At 34.6% G+C, this 16,335-nt stretch overlaps 3 protein-coding genes across 6 annotated transcripts; 1 reads left to right on the top strand and 2 right to left on the bottom strand.

The window, feature by feature from the left end:
• Positions 1–4,083: 4,083 nt before the first annotated feature.
• Positions 4,084–7,449, bottom strand: LOC125052590 (pro-resilin-like). 4 transcript variants are annotated; one of them, XM_047653519.1, is made up of 7 exons: positions 7,426–7,449; positions 6,790–6,838; positions 6,429–6,481; positions 5,289–6,251; positions 5,089–5,221; positions 4,558–4,692; positions 4,084–4,387 (listed from the first exon to the last, which is right to left on the bottom strand). In XM_047653519.1, the coding sequence occupies exons 2-7, from the start codon at positions 6,805–6,807 to the stop codon at positions 4,274–4,276; spliced, it is 1,416 nt and encodes a 471-aa protein (XP_047509475.1). In that variant the 5' UTR covers positions 6,808–6,838; positions 7,426–7,449; the 3' UTR covers positions 4,084–4,273. The 4 variants fall into 4 exon arrangements, with proteins under 4 accessions (XP_047509475.1, XP_047509476.1, XP_047509473.1 ...); XM_047653520.1 differs by lacking the exon at positions 7,426–7,449 and adding an exon at positions 7,110–7,408 and having other exon boundaries at positions 5,089–5,218; XM_047653517.1 differs by lacking the exon at positions 7,426–7,449 and adding an exon at positions 7,110–7,408.
• Positions 7,450–10,161: 2,712 nt separating this feature from the next.
• Positions 10,162–13,124, bottom strand: LOC125052364 (spherulin-2A-like). The gene is made up of 2 exons (XM_047653169.1): positions 12,112–13,124; positions 10,162–11,924 (listed from the first exon to the last, which is right to left on the bottom strand). The coding sequence occupies exon 1, from the start codon at positions 13,003–13,005 to the stop codon at positions 12,124–12,126; it is 882 nt and encodes a 293-aa protein (XP_047509125.1). The 5' UTR covers positions 13,006–13,124; the 3' UTR covers positions 10,162–11,924; positions 12,112–12,123.
• Positions 13,125–13,291: 167 nt separating this feature from the next.
• LOC125052365 lies at positions 13,292–14,397 on the top strand. The gene has a single exon (XM_047653170.1). The coding sequence runs from the start codon at positions 13,458–13,460 to the stop codon at positions 14,310–14,312; it is 855 nt and encodes a 284-aa protein (XP_047509126.1). The 5' UTR covers positions 13,292–13,457; the 3' UTR covers positions 14,313–14,397.
• The last annotated feature ends 1,938 nt before the right edge of the window (positions 14,398–16,335 follow it).

Genomic DNA, 16,335 nt, shown 5'->3' on the forward strand with positions numbered 1-16,335 from the left:
CAGAAGCTTCCTGGGCACTTCGCAGGCTTCACGGAGCGACCTCACTGTTCCGAGGATTTCTGTACGTTGTTTAGCCACAGCCTCGCACTCCAGGACTACGTGGGTGACTGTTTCCTCTGCGTTGAAACAGCCTCTGCACATGGGGCTGTCTGTCGCGCCTAGGACATAAAGGTGTTTATTAAGGAGGCAATGGCCCGTGATTGTCCCTATCATTATTTTGAGGTTATTTCTGGTTAGATTTAAAAGTTGTTTAGTCATTCTTGTGTTAGTCACTGGCAGAACTAATTTGGATTGCCTGCAGTCCACACTTGATGACCAACGTTGGTGCTGGAGTTCCTCAGATCTCTGGCGAATCCATGTTCGCACTTGCGAGAAGGGCAAGGGTAGGAGCGGATACGGGCCTGCCGGCAACATTTCCGAGCCTCTCCTCGCAAGCTCATCGGCTGCGTCATTGCCGAGAGATCCGCTGTGTCCCTTAATCCACTGTAGGGTGACCCTGTTCGTCAGGGCTAATGCCTCCAGTGCATTGTGGCACTCCAGCACCAGTTTGCTGTTTGTCGTGTTACCCCCTAACGCCATCAGCACAGACGCGCTGTCGGATACGAGCTTAATACAAAAGTTATTAACTCCCAACCGCTTTACGCCTCTGGCTGCTTCGGTTAGGGCAACACACTCGCATTGAAAAATCGAACTGTGTATGCCTAGGGGTAGGTGTGTTTTGATGTTGAGATCTTGAGAGAATATGCCAGCACCGGAGCCGCTCCCTGTCTTTGAGCCATCAGTGTATATGCGTAGCTCGTTCGCGGTCGATCGATCACATTCCTCTTCTCTCAGTTGTACATGGTATTTCTTGTTTAGCATGTGTTGATTAACAATCCTATCGCATGGCGCAGCTATTAGCGGTTGGTATTCTATTGCCCTGTTTAGGATCGCTGTGTGTGTGCTGTAATGATTTTTACCCCATAAATCCAGTACCATAAGCCTGATGGCCGCCAATGCTGCCTCCTGCTGTATGTGTATGTCAAGGGGTGCAACTTGGAGGGCTAGCTCCAATGCTGAAGTTGGCGTTGTTTTCATGCAACCTAATAATATAACAGTTACTCATATGAGTTCTTTGTTCCTAGGGTGCATCCACAACGACGTGGGATATTTGTCATCCTTGGCTGTGACCTTACTCTACATAAAGCATAAATTCACCTACCACCATACATACTATAATATCATAAGTATATAGTATATGTATATGAATTATTATAAAATTCAATTAGCTCTTAAAGATTTTAACGCCTTCCGCTGAGTTCTAGAGAACTATAGACAATTGTAGATCAACAACATATCATGACACGTTTTCCTAATTTGAATGAACAGTTTAAAATTGTAATATATATAACGACAGCACCACAGAAAAAAATCGCTCATAGCCTTGGGGCTGATTGCAAATAACAGCAGAAAAAAAAAAGATATATAACGAATTTGTTTTGCGTGAGCCATTTTTATTACCAGAAAGAGTTGTTTAAAAATGTATATTTTAGCTCTAATGATTTTGCGTTTAATTCAATGAAATTGTTGCAAGGTTTATAATTATATTTGAAAAAATTAACTAAGTATAACGGGTTAAAAGATAGTTTTTTAATTTCTTCCAGGCTATTTGACAGTTACCGACACCTGTCAGTAGATTCAACTGCGAATCCGGTAATAGAAGTTACCGCAAAAAGCATAATACGCGGAAACAGAAAAGCTCTATCTATTGAGGTGTCTAATGTTTATTTATTTGATTAGATTACAGTATATTTTCATAAAATATCTCTATAGTCTTATGATTATTTTCCTATGAAAAGAAATACCGATAAACTAATTTATTCGAGAATTTTCATAGTGAGCGAAATTTGCCGGTTCTTTACATTTGATTTTGTTTTATAGCGTAGACACACTTATCTACTATTTGTAAAAATCAGCTGTGGATTCGCAAAATATATTAAAGTCAGGAAACCAAAGAAATATATAGCAAAACTGTGAAGGCACTGTGATCTTTTTAAAGCGATCAAATTCCATCTATTATTTATATAAAGAATAGTAATAAATAATAATAATATTCTTTTGATTTCATGGAAGATGGGCCGGGTGCTGGTATGGGATGCAACCTGTTCAGACACGCTGGCCCCTTGCATCTATGAGACTAACAACATAGCTGGTGCAGCTTGTGAGTTGTGATACGGCTGAAAAAGCTAAAGCCTGCAAATACAGGGGTCTAGGCTCCGAAAACGATTTTGTCCCATTCGGTGTCGAGACCCTTGGTCCGTGGGGCTCTAACTGTATAAGGCTTTTTAAGGAAATAGCAACAAGGTTAGTCGACATCACAGGAGACTGAAGAGCTGGCAGCTACCTCGGACAAAGTAGTGCTAGTAGACTAGCTATTCAAAGGGGGAACGCTGCCAGTATCTTCGGAATCTCGCCTAAAGGGACTCCTTTTAATACTATATTATAGTTATTTATTTTAAGGTTTAGTTATTGTTTTTCTGTTATTATTTTATATGGTTTATATAATGTATTATATATCTATATAATTTTCTGTATAAAGAAAGGCGCTGCTCTTTAGTGAGGATCGTCGGCCAGTCTAACCAGTTGCTAAGGTTTCTTATTTGACGTTCATAAGTGTACATTGTGTTACGTAAATGAATAAATGATCTTGAATTTGAATTTGAGAAGTTGTTTATATTAGCAGTTGAAGTAACTGCGTTAGCGCGTTTCAGGGTACGCGTCATCGCAGTGATTGTAGCCATGGAATGTAAGTGTCGCTACAATTTTAATAATAATAATTCAGTGACGCTACATCGATATATGGGTCTTATTATTTGGATAGACTTGTACTTAGTTGATCAGTCTTCAGTCATCATCGGCACTTGCTGACGCATGTTGATTATTTTTGGGTCTACGACACACCGGTTTCCTCACCATGATGTATAACGTGAAGGTGAAAAATTTATAAATTAGGCGAAATTAAATTGTACTAAAGGGATATGTGCAGTCTTAATAGATTAGCTACTACGGTGAGCAAATAAATAATTTGATTATTTGCAAAAAAATAATTATAAGAATCCCTACTATTAGCCATATAAAAATAGGCATGCAAATGTCATATTAAGTTTCATAATGTCATATAATAAGAACATTAACATAATGTCATAAAAATAAGTTAAGTTATTTATAATTGTTGTCAAACTTATGGTCTAAATACTCGCCCACTCTATAAAGGCACCAAATTTAATCACCTTCCCTTTGCAACCATTTTTTTTTTAAAGACAATTCACACCAATTGACCGAGCCCATGCTAAGCTGGTGAAGCTTGTGTTATGGGTACTAGGCAACGGATATACATACATAGATAGATAGATATATAAATACATATTTAAACACCCAAGACCTAATAAGCACAACACCAAATGCTCATCACATCTATGTTCGTCTCAGCCGGGGATCGAACCCGGGACCCATGGATTCGCAGTCAGGGGTACTAACCACTAGACCAATGAGTCGTCAAACACGGCAGTGATCTATAACTTCTAGGAAGGTGATTAATTAGTTTGATAGCCATGGCGTAACAATTTTTTGAATACATCGTGGTGCAACTGGCACCACAAGTCAAATAAAGCCTATATTTTTTTATTTTCATTGTACAATAAGTTCACAGGGCATATTATACGAGTAGATATCTAATAATATTGAATTAAATCTTTATGAAAGAAATGAATTTAACAATTTTATAGTGGATAATAGTTTTGGTTATCTTATTAGTTGTAAAAGAGTATTTGACCTCACAGATAATAATCATTTATTTGCTCGAATATAGTTTGGGTACAATATTGAATAGATAGTACAATATTTGGTTGCATATTCTGCAAGTCACTCTGGCGTACAAAGACGCTTTGACATCAAATTTCGTCTTTAGATAATTTGGTAAAGCTTTGAACTAAATTATTAAATTAAATTTTGTCAAAAGGCATTATATTAATGGATTATTTATTTTAAGCTTTATAGAGAAAAGTAATATTAATATTTAACATGTATTTTAATAAAACTAAAACATAAATTAAAAACGGTTTATTTTCATCAATGTACAAAACACGTTCGAACTATATATTTTTTTACATTTTCATTTTGCGATCAATAAATAAATTGAGTATTACACACATATTTTTCATGCCAAGTAAACACCTATTGATTTCTCATTAAAGCCTTTTATCGTTACGTAAATAGAACCTTTTTAAGTAAGTGTTTAGTACGGTCCGGATTTAGCTAAATTAGATGCGTTTTCGTCGTATCCCAAATCGACTGCTTCTATTGAGATACGGGGTCTAAATCCTTGGTCATCTGCCTCGTATTCAACCACCTGAAAACAAAAGAAAATTTTACTTATTTGGTACTCAAAATATGTAGGCTTAACTTATTGCAGCATTTCGTAGGCATCGAAAATTATAAAAAAAATCATTTTCAGATTACATTATAATACAATTGTGTATTTAAAGGTTTACCAGTAGACCAAAAGTTTAAATAATTTACCTGTTTTGTACCATCTGGAAGCACTACAAAGTATGATCCTTCAGCCTTGTTCTCTTGTCTGGTCTCTGTATGACCGAAGTCACTTCCAGTACGAAGGTCGTTAACTTTGTACCCAAAGTCGTAGTTGGCTGGCTCCTATTAATGTTATGCATTAGTATTGACATTTTACATACTTTTTTGAGTTATCAAAGAGGTCAAGAGTTAATCGTAAGAGTATTCAAGAATTTTAGTTGAATTTATGAAATAATTTAGTATTATTACAGAAACTCCGTCCGTCGTTCCACAACTAAGCGTTTCTTAAGGCAGTTTTTGCCGCGCACCACCACTATGTGGAACCAGCTGCCCATTAAATTATTTCCGAACCAATTCGATTGAGGGTCCTTCAATAAAAGAGCCTACCAAGTCTTAAAAGGCTGGCAACGCACTCTCGAGCCCTCTGGCATTGAGAGTGTCCATGGGCGCCGCTATCACTTAGCAGGTGAGTCTCCTTCCCGTTTGCCCCTGTTCTATAAAAAAAATACTTATACGAACTTGGTTGATCAGTTCATCCAGAGCATTTCTTGCATAACTGTACCCCTGACCGGAAAGACCGCTGTTCACATCAGGCACTCCGTACCCTGAGGTTGGCATTGCTTCACGGGTGGGTGGAAGATAGGCTGTACTGCTAGAATGACAATCCAATTTAAATTTATGATGTAAATTAAAGTAATGAAATTCATCCTTAAACATACCTGGGAAATGCGTTGGATCTCACTCTAGCATCATCAAATGATTTAGCATTAGGTACTCCGTAAGTTTCTGAGGGTTTTATTGATCTACCGCCGCTTGGGACATCATACTGAGAAGACAATCGAGGAACTCCATAACTTGTAGATACTGTGTTTTGTGCAGCGCCAAATCTGGACATCTTTGAGTAGCTATCGGACCCTGAACGTGGTACGCCATAAGTTTGGGAGATACTTTGTGATCGGAAAGCTGGTTTTTCAGTTTGAGGAACTCCATATTCCTTAGAAATGGTGTCAAATGATCTTTGCAAAGGCGCACCATAAGAGTCGGATGGGAAAGAAGAGTCAATCGATTTTGCAGCTACATTGAAGTCTTGAATTCTTGAAGTAGGGATATTTTGAGATACACCAAAGGAGTTAGACACTTGGCTTACCCGGGTTTTTGGGAATTGAGATTTAGGAATGTTTTGAGAACGTGATTTTGGCACACCATATTGTCGGGTCAAATCGCGCACAGATGTATCAATGGTACGAGCTGGGGATCCGTACTTCTGAGATAGCCTTGTTGAAGGAAGAGTTTTGGCTGCTACATCGTATTCTTGAGGCAAATTTCTTGCATCAAGACTATATTCCTCTTGGGCATTAAAATTACTCGCAGGTAATCCATATTCTTGAGAAAGAGTTTTCTCTGAATTATAGCTTTCACCTGAACGGGCTGATGGTACACCATATTGACTTTGTGGAACATAATCATCAGAATATTCGAAAGAATCGAAATTTCGAGGAACTCCATATTCCTGGGACAGACTTCGCTGGGCAGGTAGGTATTGTTTTGAGAGACGTGCGTTTTGACTTTCGGGAGGGCCGTAAGTTTGTGTTAATTGGTTTTGAGTTCTTGCACCAAAACTAGGAGGGCCATATGTATCGGAAAGCGATCGTTGAGCAGCGTAATCGGGATAGGGGTAGTCTCTGAAAAACGTATTCAAAGCTTACAAGTTTTTCTTTATCGTTTGGAAATAAGTTTAACTTTTAAACACCTTTAATAGATAATCTTTTTAAAAAGGCAAAATTCTACATCATCTTTAGTAGTAGTTAGCATTTGTAGTAAAATTTTTGTTTAACCTCAAATGTGATTTAAATACTTACCCAACGGGAGGTTCAGCCATTGTATAGGCACTTAAAAGGACCGCGACTAAAACCTAGAAACAAACAAAAATATCGTGAGTTTGTTAGAATCATATACCTGCCCTGCGATTCTGTAACTCACTTTTCGACCTCACACAGCGGTTTTCGCATCGGCGGTCGCTCTCAAATCAGTCGTGAAGCAGTCATTTTATGATTTGGCAGTTTGAAAAGGCTTCTAGTTTATTGTTTATCAGAATGCCAAATCATAAAATGACTGCTTCACGACTGATTTGAGAGCGACCGCCGATGCGAAAACCGCTGTGTGAGTTCGAAAAGTGAGTTACAGAATCGCATGGCTGTAGGTACTCTAACTGGTACATACCTTGACCTTCATGTTCATATGGTGGTTTGGGTTTTGAGTTTGAGTTAATCTGAAAACATATCACTATATTTTAATATAAATAGACTAACTAATAAATGATAAATGCTTGTAAGTTAATCTGTATATTAATAGTGAATGACAGCTAATGGGGACAATGTTATCGTAATCACTTCATGAATGAGTTGAACTTTCTCTTACTTAAAAAAAAAAATTAATGATTTTAATTTTAAACCTTTATAACTTAAGTAACGTTATACCAAAAAGATGGGTTTTGGGAAATTAAATCTGTGTGTTACAAGGTAATTTTACTGGTTACCTACTTGTTGCAGATTCACAAGCTGATTACTGAATGGTATCAACACCATCTCACCATCTATTTATACTTAGTACAATTTGACAATAATATCCTACCAGCAGGTTGTATGAAGGTGTTTTATTACGGAATTATATTCTCTATGGATGAGGAATAGAGTTTAATATAGCGTGATTCAAATTCAAGTGTAAGTGATGACACGCTTGATCTAAATGTATTGTTAAAATCGATAGTATATACAGGATATATAATTATGGTCAGTGGGGAAATTGTACTATGTTATTTTTTTTATTGAACATGGGGTAAACGGGTATAAGACTCACCTGATGTTAAGTGATGGACACTCTCAATGCCAGAGGGCTTGCAAGTGCGTTGACGGCCTTTTAATAATTGGTACGCTCTTTTCTTGAAGGACCCTGAGTCGAATTGGTTCGGAAATCACAAGATTTTAAGTTTTTCAGCGCAGTTTTGCCGTCCTCCTAGACTACGAAGGGCAGTCTGTGCATCCACCATCGAATGCTGACGCCCAGAGGGGGACTCTCCACAGCGGCAGCGTGTGTGTACAACTTACATAAAAAATATTTTTGATAAAACATGTTCTTATTACAACTATATCTGTCTTAATTGACTATTAAAACTAACTAAAAAACCAACCAACCAATTAACTTCCACTTCTCAATTCAGCATAAAAATTCCAAGAAAGAGTATTGATTTAGTATTTATGAATATGTTTTCACTATACATATTTATATAGCTATAACTGCCGCCGTGGGTTTTGATAGTATCACAATATAAAGATATTCGGGTAAATCCTTGTAAAACAATAAATATTTCTACCATGACCCATTGGGACTTCTCTTATAATTGTTATTGATTTATTATATATCTTATAAGTGTGATTGATAAATAAAACAAACTAAAAACGATAATAATGAATATTCTTTTCACCACTGTTATTTTGTGTTCTATAACATTAATATTAGATTGACATTACATCTTTAGATCTTCAGCTAAATTACGAATGTTAAAATGACAAATTAGAATAATCAGGTTCTGTTTGGAATTGCAATGTCTATTATTGACGGCCTGAAAAACTACTTAGTGGAATTAATTTAGTTACCTCGAAATTTAAAGTAATTTAAATTTGTATGAGAATTACGATTTTTATATTTATAAAACAGCTATGCTTATTAACCATGCTTTGAATAGCTGGGATAATAGGAAATGGGTTTTCTTAGAGATTCAATATAGAAGTTCTGCCCTCATCTTCAGTAAGGTAAGTTTCATCAGATACCTTATCGAAAAAAGTCTATTTCCGATCAGTGGCGTAGCTACCTAGGGGCTAGGCGGGGCAGTGCCCCGGGGCCCTTAAGCTCAGGGGGCCCTCGAATCCTTACCAGAAATCTCGATCGAACTGAAATTTTAGTAATTTCTCCCATTTTCAAAATAAATATGACCCCACTTTAATCATGACAACTCAGTTGAGAGAAAATCAAAAGTTATGCCTAGGGAATTCCCCTAAATTCTTTCTGTAGGTTGGCAGTGCCGTCAATTTGACGGATAGTGATATGTGCGTTTTGGAATTCGAGATTGGAAGCATTTATCAGAAAGAATTAAACAACACAGTTGTTCGAGTGCCCTGCAGTGCACAAAATAGCTTAAGTAGCTTGGCATTTTTAAAGTATTTGTATATTCATATTTTTGTTTGATAAAACCTAATCAGTGTACACAGCAGCGGGCCCCATTTTTCAATTGCCCCAGGGCCCTAGGTTACCTAGCTACGCCACTGTTTCCGATAGAGATTCTATACAGAATCGCTCAACTGGTGTGATATTCAAAAAATGCTCTGAATTCTAGCGTTTTTCTTTTGTTACTTTTAGAAGTAACATATTAAAATAAATAAATCAATGGTGCTACAACCTTTTTAGGTCTGGGCCTCAGATTTCTGTGTCTGTTTCATGATCAATTGGTAATCTAATAGACAAGTAGGTGATCAGCCTTCTGTGCCTGACGCACGCCCTCGACTTTTTGGGTCTAAGACAAGCCGGTTTCCTCGCAATGTTTTCCTTCACCGTTCGAGTGAATGTTAAATGCGCACATAGAAAGAAAGTCCATTGGTGCACAGCCGGGGATCGAACCTAAGACCTCAGAGATGAGAAGTAACATATTAACGAGCAAAATAATCATCAATATGTTATATTTCATATATGTACTGTACTTTTAATATTTGAATAATAATTATTTCCCAACACACACAAATACAGTATTTACATACATTTATATATACAGTTTATTTCTTTGCCTACGAAGTAATAATATGTAATTAAAAATTTGTAAATTGAAAAATCAAAATTTTTCGATGTATTCCGATACTTATTCATTCGTTGAGTGAAGAAAGCACCAGCTCTGGAGTCATCGAATATATATATGTTTGAATATATATATGGGCAATAAATAAATGAATCCCCTATATTTAAGATAACCTCTATATATAATATTGGAATAATCATTACAGCAGAAATTCCTCTTAAAAGGCTTACGTTTTCATATGAAATATATTCCACTAAAGAACTATTTGTATAGAGATTAACAGGTGAAGAAATTCTTAACGTTTTTGACCTAAAAAGTTTTGAGAAGCTTATACCAAATTTGGCGCGCTCAGAAGACGAGCAAACTTGAAATCCAAAGGTAGCGTACCATAGTTACGTTCACGTTACACGCTGTAGTATAAAAGTCTTTTAAATCGTTATTGTTTACATATTAAAAAAATAAAAAGGAAATAGTATGCAATAAAAAGCTTTGATAGATAATATCTGTCCAAGTACTGTTAAAAATAATGAATTTCTAATTGTATCTATGGGATGTCAACATTATAAGTTGACACATGACATGACATAATAAAAATGTTTTAATTCGACTTTTTCACACTTAGCGTTACGTTACGTAAGACATAAATGAACTTAATATATTATTAAAGGAAAAATTCTACGAAAGACTAGGCCGTATGGTCCAAAGACTATAGCCTGCGCCATGGGCGAAAAGAAAAAAAAATTGATCCATTCAATAAAATTTATCTTTATTATAGCACAGGTAGGGTCAATTGTCTTCAGTGTACACTGTACAGCGCATACTAAATCCGTTAATTCATTATAATGAGGATCTTGTTAAGTATAATTTCAAGTTTAATATTTTCTCTCAAGGGACTCCTACGATGATATTCTGCCCTTGAGAAACAAAAGAACCATTTTTGGCTCATTTACAGGACAATAATTTGAAGCTTTCCATAGCAAATTAGGAGCAAGGACGACTAGCTTTGTGTCACGACTTTCATTGTTATCACATTATTGTGGTCGCTATACTCATCAACGATTGATCGCATTTAACAATGTATGTGTTGCTGTTAAAACAGGCATTTAGACATTCTGTTCTTTGACTTGACGTCATGTATATGTAACACCTATATATAACACCTATGGGGCAGAGGGCGTGTACAGTAAGTCCCATGAAGATATGTCACCTCGCTCCAAGTCTTTTTGGCTCTTTTTGCCTCATGTGTACGACGCCGGGTTTGCTTGGAATGGCCACGCTTCCGCTTTCCTTGCTGGTTCCAGTCAAGCGCCTGCTTGAGGATATAATTGGAATCTCTTCGGAGTGTATGGCCTATCAATTTCCACTTGCGTCGCTTCACCTGCTGGCTAATCGGGGTTACTCGGCAGCGCTACAAAATCTTTTCTGAGCTAGATAATCTTCAGAGCTACAAAAGTAAATACCCAGAATACGACAGATCTGATGCTGATGTGGTGTTAGTTCTACTAGTACTGTTCTTTAGACAGATGAAATATACATTATTATTATATAACCATAATAAGTGTAAAAGCAAAAATCTGAGAATGATCTTGAAATTACTATAAAATTTAAATATAATAATTTTAATCTAGTCTGTTTAAAATCTCTCGGTTTTGTTTGCACTACAACATAGTGTTATAGCCTAAATGGAATGGTAACAGGTGGTCCTTAAACATTACGGCGTGTGATATAAAACCGTCCCAAATGCACTATGCCCATTGAAGCTACGTGGAACAGGCATTCTAAGTTTTATTTTTGAAGCGTATTCTTCAAAAATACTATTAATTTTCCTCAACTAACTAAACTAAATCAAGCAATCAGGGTCAGACGTATCCAGTTCTGGGACATCATATACTAGCTGGTGCTTTCTTCGCTCATCGAATAAGTATCGCTATACGTCGAGTGAATGCTGCGTAAATACCAAATTTTTAAACTAGGTTTATTATTGTTATGATTGTAAAAAAAATATGTATACCTAGTACATACTACGTTTATACCTAGTATATAAATTAATTATTACATTTATATACTAGGTATAAACATTGTATGAAAGATTTAAAATAAAACTAAATTTTCACAACTTTATAAAATATATTTTAAATAGATACGACTTTGAATTTCCAAACGTAAGCTTTCACAAAGTAAAAATGAGAAAATGTTAAAAAACTTTTCATAAAAATAATCACAACCCATTTATTAGATTTGGTATACTACTGGAACCATAAAAAATCTACTTTATTATTATATACATTGAACTTCTTAAACTATTGAGACAGTAACCGTGAATTCATTATACCTACAACGAAATTAAAATCATATATGAACCACACAGAATTGCGAAATGCGCAGAAGTCGATGTAAGCTTCATCGTAAAGCTTTCCAAGTCAGTTGAAACGGTCAAAGGTTTTTACATAGTCAAAGCACTTTCCTCCACCACGTAAAATTTACCCAAATTAAATGCACACATAACGTAGACTAAAGGCCGATTTACATTATCTTAAGGCCGATTTACATTATCTTAGTGTTTAGGAGAGTGCTTTAGGATAGTACTTTAGTTGAAACATGTAAACGCTACTTGCTTTAGTAAACGCTACGCTAAAGAACTTGCCTTTCAAGTTGTACTAAAGCACTCTCCTAAACACTAAGATAATGTAAATCGGCCTGTAACGACAGTTTTACAGCGGTAAACCTGTTGCCTTATCAAAAACTTTAAGAGAATGATCAATATAAACACCGACTTTAATATTCTGAGTTATCAATTTCTCCGTATCCATTCCGGCTGTATTCAAAACACTTACGATTGAGGGGCCATAAAAATGATGACCCCTAAACGATTTTTTGAAATTCACCGCTACATTCCCTCTCAGTGTTGCCGCATACACGACTTCAATCTCCAATACTCTTCTGTTTCCTGTCAAAATCGCAGTGACAGCCTGTCCAGGCTTTAACTCGGTTTCTACCGAACTGGTTGCTCCAATGGTAAAGGTCTCTGATTTTTCTTCACTTTTACCCCAGTTCGAAGTCCATGTAAAACCGGTAGTACCAGCAATTTTTGCGAATATCACATTAACGTCATACTCAAACTGTTGTGATACTGACCACTCATTGCTGACTGACCAGCTGGTTGAAATAGAATTTTCAACGGACTGACTTAAAGCAGTATTAACTTTGATAGTAGAATTCGAATAGTTTTCAAAATCTTGTGATAATACCACTGTATTTTGTTTATTATTTATCTTTAACTTAGCCGATTTGACAGATAAAATTCTTGACACTTGTTCCCAATCGTTGATCTTATACAGATCATTCCATGGTGTTGGACTCTTTAAATACACACTTTGCGGTCTGATTTTATAAAATCTACGTACAGCTTCTTTCAAATATAACTGGTTGAGGTTGAATAACTTAATATCCTCATTGTTGATAACGTGAATGTCATATCCAGAATATTCCACTCTTATATCTGTCTCGTTATTACCGTTACTTATATTAATACTTATCTTTGCGCTTATAATGGGTAAAATTATACCAATTATTAAAAGCGTTTTATCTAACATTGTTGTTTTGCGAAAATTGTTCGCACGTTCTACACCTCTTGTATCTTTAATATAACTAAAAACAATCACAAAATTTATCTATAACATAAACAGTTTCACTTCCAAAATTATTAATCGTTTCGAATAATTCAGAAGAACATTAATATCATAATAATTGAACCAGAGTTATACTTTGATAAGAAGGTCATTGCGAAGTGATAACATATTGTTACCTTGGATGGTATGTATTTAATATATACATAACTAAATAAACGATGATTAAAAAACTTCAGTTTGGTAAAAATTTGACATTTTCTTGTGTCTATTATTAACCTAATAACGCTAAAAAAATATGGCTCTTGATTAAAATGATCTAAATTATAATAAAACGGTATTCATATTCTGTCTTTTCTAACTGCAATTACATCATTAATTTTATAGTATTGGTAGACGTAACACTATTTGATTGAATTATGTCGTATTATTTAATTATCACTATAGTTTTTATTGCAATTTGTAAAGGCGAAATTGAAATAAGTGTTAAACTTGGCTCTTCAAAGGATAATTGTAGTATTTCATTTACTGGTGCTCATAAAGTTCTAGCCAGTGGCTATGATTTGGCTCGATTTAATATCACTGAGAACAGAATGAAGCAAGGAATCAAAATACTTTTTGGCAAAACACCTGACGACGTATTCCTTAAAGATCCTACGTATTTTAATAATGTGTTTAGGGATCATCATTGGGAGGAAGTAACAAGAACCACAAAGGTAAAAAAGATTGAAATTCTAAATATTTTTAGTAAAAATGTCATCTTGAAAACGGTAAATCACATTAATAATACGAGTATAAAAATACAAGCCAAAATTAGACTATTTGATACAATTGAAACGAGCGTTGTGTCAACATGGCACGAAAATACGTATCCAGCAAATATAATGTACAATATTAGTTTTAATATTGGATCTCAACGTTTTAACTTGTCGAAGAAATGGAATGAGAATGTAACTAATAATATGTGGTTGAATTTTGGAAGCCGCAAAAAAGGTTACATACCCTTGGAACCGGGAAATATTGTAACAAAAATCTTATCTGCGAAAAAAACAACAGTTATTTTACGGATCAAGTATATAACAAGTCTTACTGGGTGTGTATTTGCGAATTATAGTCGTGTTTATGGACAATATCACTTTTGGGCGCCATTTATCCATGACATAATGAAATCGATAAAAATGAAAAACGAAATAATCTCTACTGAACTTTTAGAAATACAATGCTATACGGACCCTCAGTTGACTTTTTTGGATAAGGAAACAAAACGACAGTGAAGTAGTTATTTATCTTAATTAATTTAAACAAACATTACCTTAGTGTCAAATCAAGTTACCTATGAAATAGATTTTCTTCAAATTGGTTTAGTTTTATTGTGTTTGTCAAAGTCTTGTAATTAAAGTTACTGAATTATTTACACAATCATTCTTCATGCTTTAACCTTGCTACTTCCTTCAAGGACGTCAACATATCCGCAAGCCTGGCGCGCGGCGTTTCTGGTCTCAATTGTTTGTTTCCCCCTATCTGTTCTCTATGTTAACCATTATGTTTTAAGTATACAATTTACTCTCTGTGCCTTAGCTCACCTCGGCTATTTGTGTTTAAAATCATGATGAAACGAGCGAATATTCATTATTTAGTTTTAAATTATTAATGAAGTACCCATTACTACACATTTTCATCTTATTTTGATATCGGACAAACCCCGATCAGATATTAGAAAAAAAACTATCTGGTCGGGTGGTGTCGCCTGCCCAAATATATTGAAAATTTTGTTCAAGCTAATGAATAAGAATAAATTGTTGTAATATTATTCCGGCAGGCGTAACTCGCTACCAAATCTATTTTAGGTATATATGAATATAGTCCTATTTATTACCAGACTTAACATATTACACTGATTAAAATATATAAATTATATTACCTTTTAAATAACGATAAATATTAATTAATTTACTATCAATTAAATTAAATTAAAATAAAGTATTTGTTATTCTGCGTTAAACCAATGCAACAAGTATTGTTGTCCGTTTAAAACATTTTATTATATAATTTGTTTCGCTTTTATGCGTATTGTTTACATACAAACTATAATCAACATGTTTTATGCAGACATAATATTATAATGACTTGATTGAGATTGATGAGTATGAGAAACGTAACTTAAGAAAAATATTAAAATAATATATAAAATTATTTATTGTACCCATCAAGAAATTACAGATAATAAACAATGTCAGTCTGAGCAATTTCAGCCGCTGGCAGCAGCCACAAGAAAAGTATGTGGCACTGTCCCGCTGACAATGTTTATAGAATTGCTTAGATTTAGACAGTGCGAGTCACAGATCAACTAATATATTACATTCTACAATATAATATAGGTATAGTAGGGCCAATTTAATAGATCACATATTTTGACATCTGTCAATTTTAGCCTATATAGGGAGGGACCTGCTTATATTGATCATCGATTATATTGAATTAATCGATATAAACTTCAAGCATATGAAACTGGAACTAAGTTATTATGAAAAAGTAGTTATATTATTCTATTTAGCTGTTTTGATGTTGTTCTAGTCGATAAAAACAGTTATCTATTTTTTAAATGTTTATTTATGGTGAAATAATCCTTGACAGGTAATCTTTGTAGTTAATTCGACTTAATAACTTTCGACTTTTAGGTACATCGATTCCATACCTAGTATTTACAACGGTTTACTTACACAACATTGTAATGATTTTCCTTTAAAACAGAAATATTTTCTAATGTAAAATTCTGACAAAATACACGTAAACCACTATGAAAATTTGATTTGATTGCAGTAATAGTTTGCAAAGCTTCTTATCAATGATTCACTGCCTAATGCATTTATTACTTCAGCCATATAATATGCTTATATGTATATAGTAATTTACTCACTATAACCTTTTATATGTTTGGAATACCAACATCATTTACAAGGATAACCTTGTCACAGACTTAAAACCTAGTTATTATACAAATTAAGCAAGTACGGATTTCTCAAATTTCTCAACGATTTTCTTAATTTCTCAATTACTTTTATCAACACAAATGTTTCTAAAATTCCTAAAGATAAAAATGAACGTACAAAAGGAAGACAAAGATTAAAAATCGTATACGTAACTGATAACTCCAATATTTTTGTTATAAATGAGTAGATGTTTTGCTAACAAATTATTATCTTCTACCAAATTCTACTAAAATACTATATGCTTCTTCTAAGATTGCACAGATTACTTTAACATATTAATATAAAACGTATTCGATTTAAGCGAGCT

This window comes from Pieris napi, chromosome 9 (assembly GCF_905475465.1).
Source record: "Pieris napi chromosome 9, ilPieNapi1.2, whole genome shotgun sequence".
NCBI classification, from domain to species: Eukaryota; Metazoa; Arthropoda; class Insecta; order Lepidoptera; family Pieridae; genus Pieris; species Pieris napi.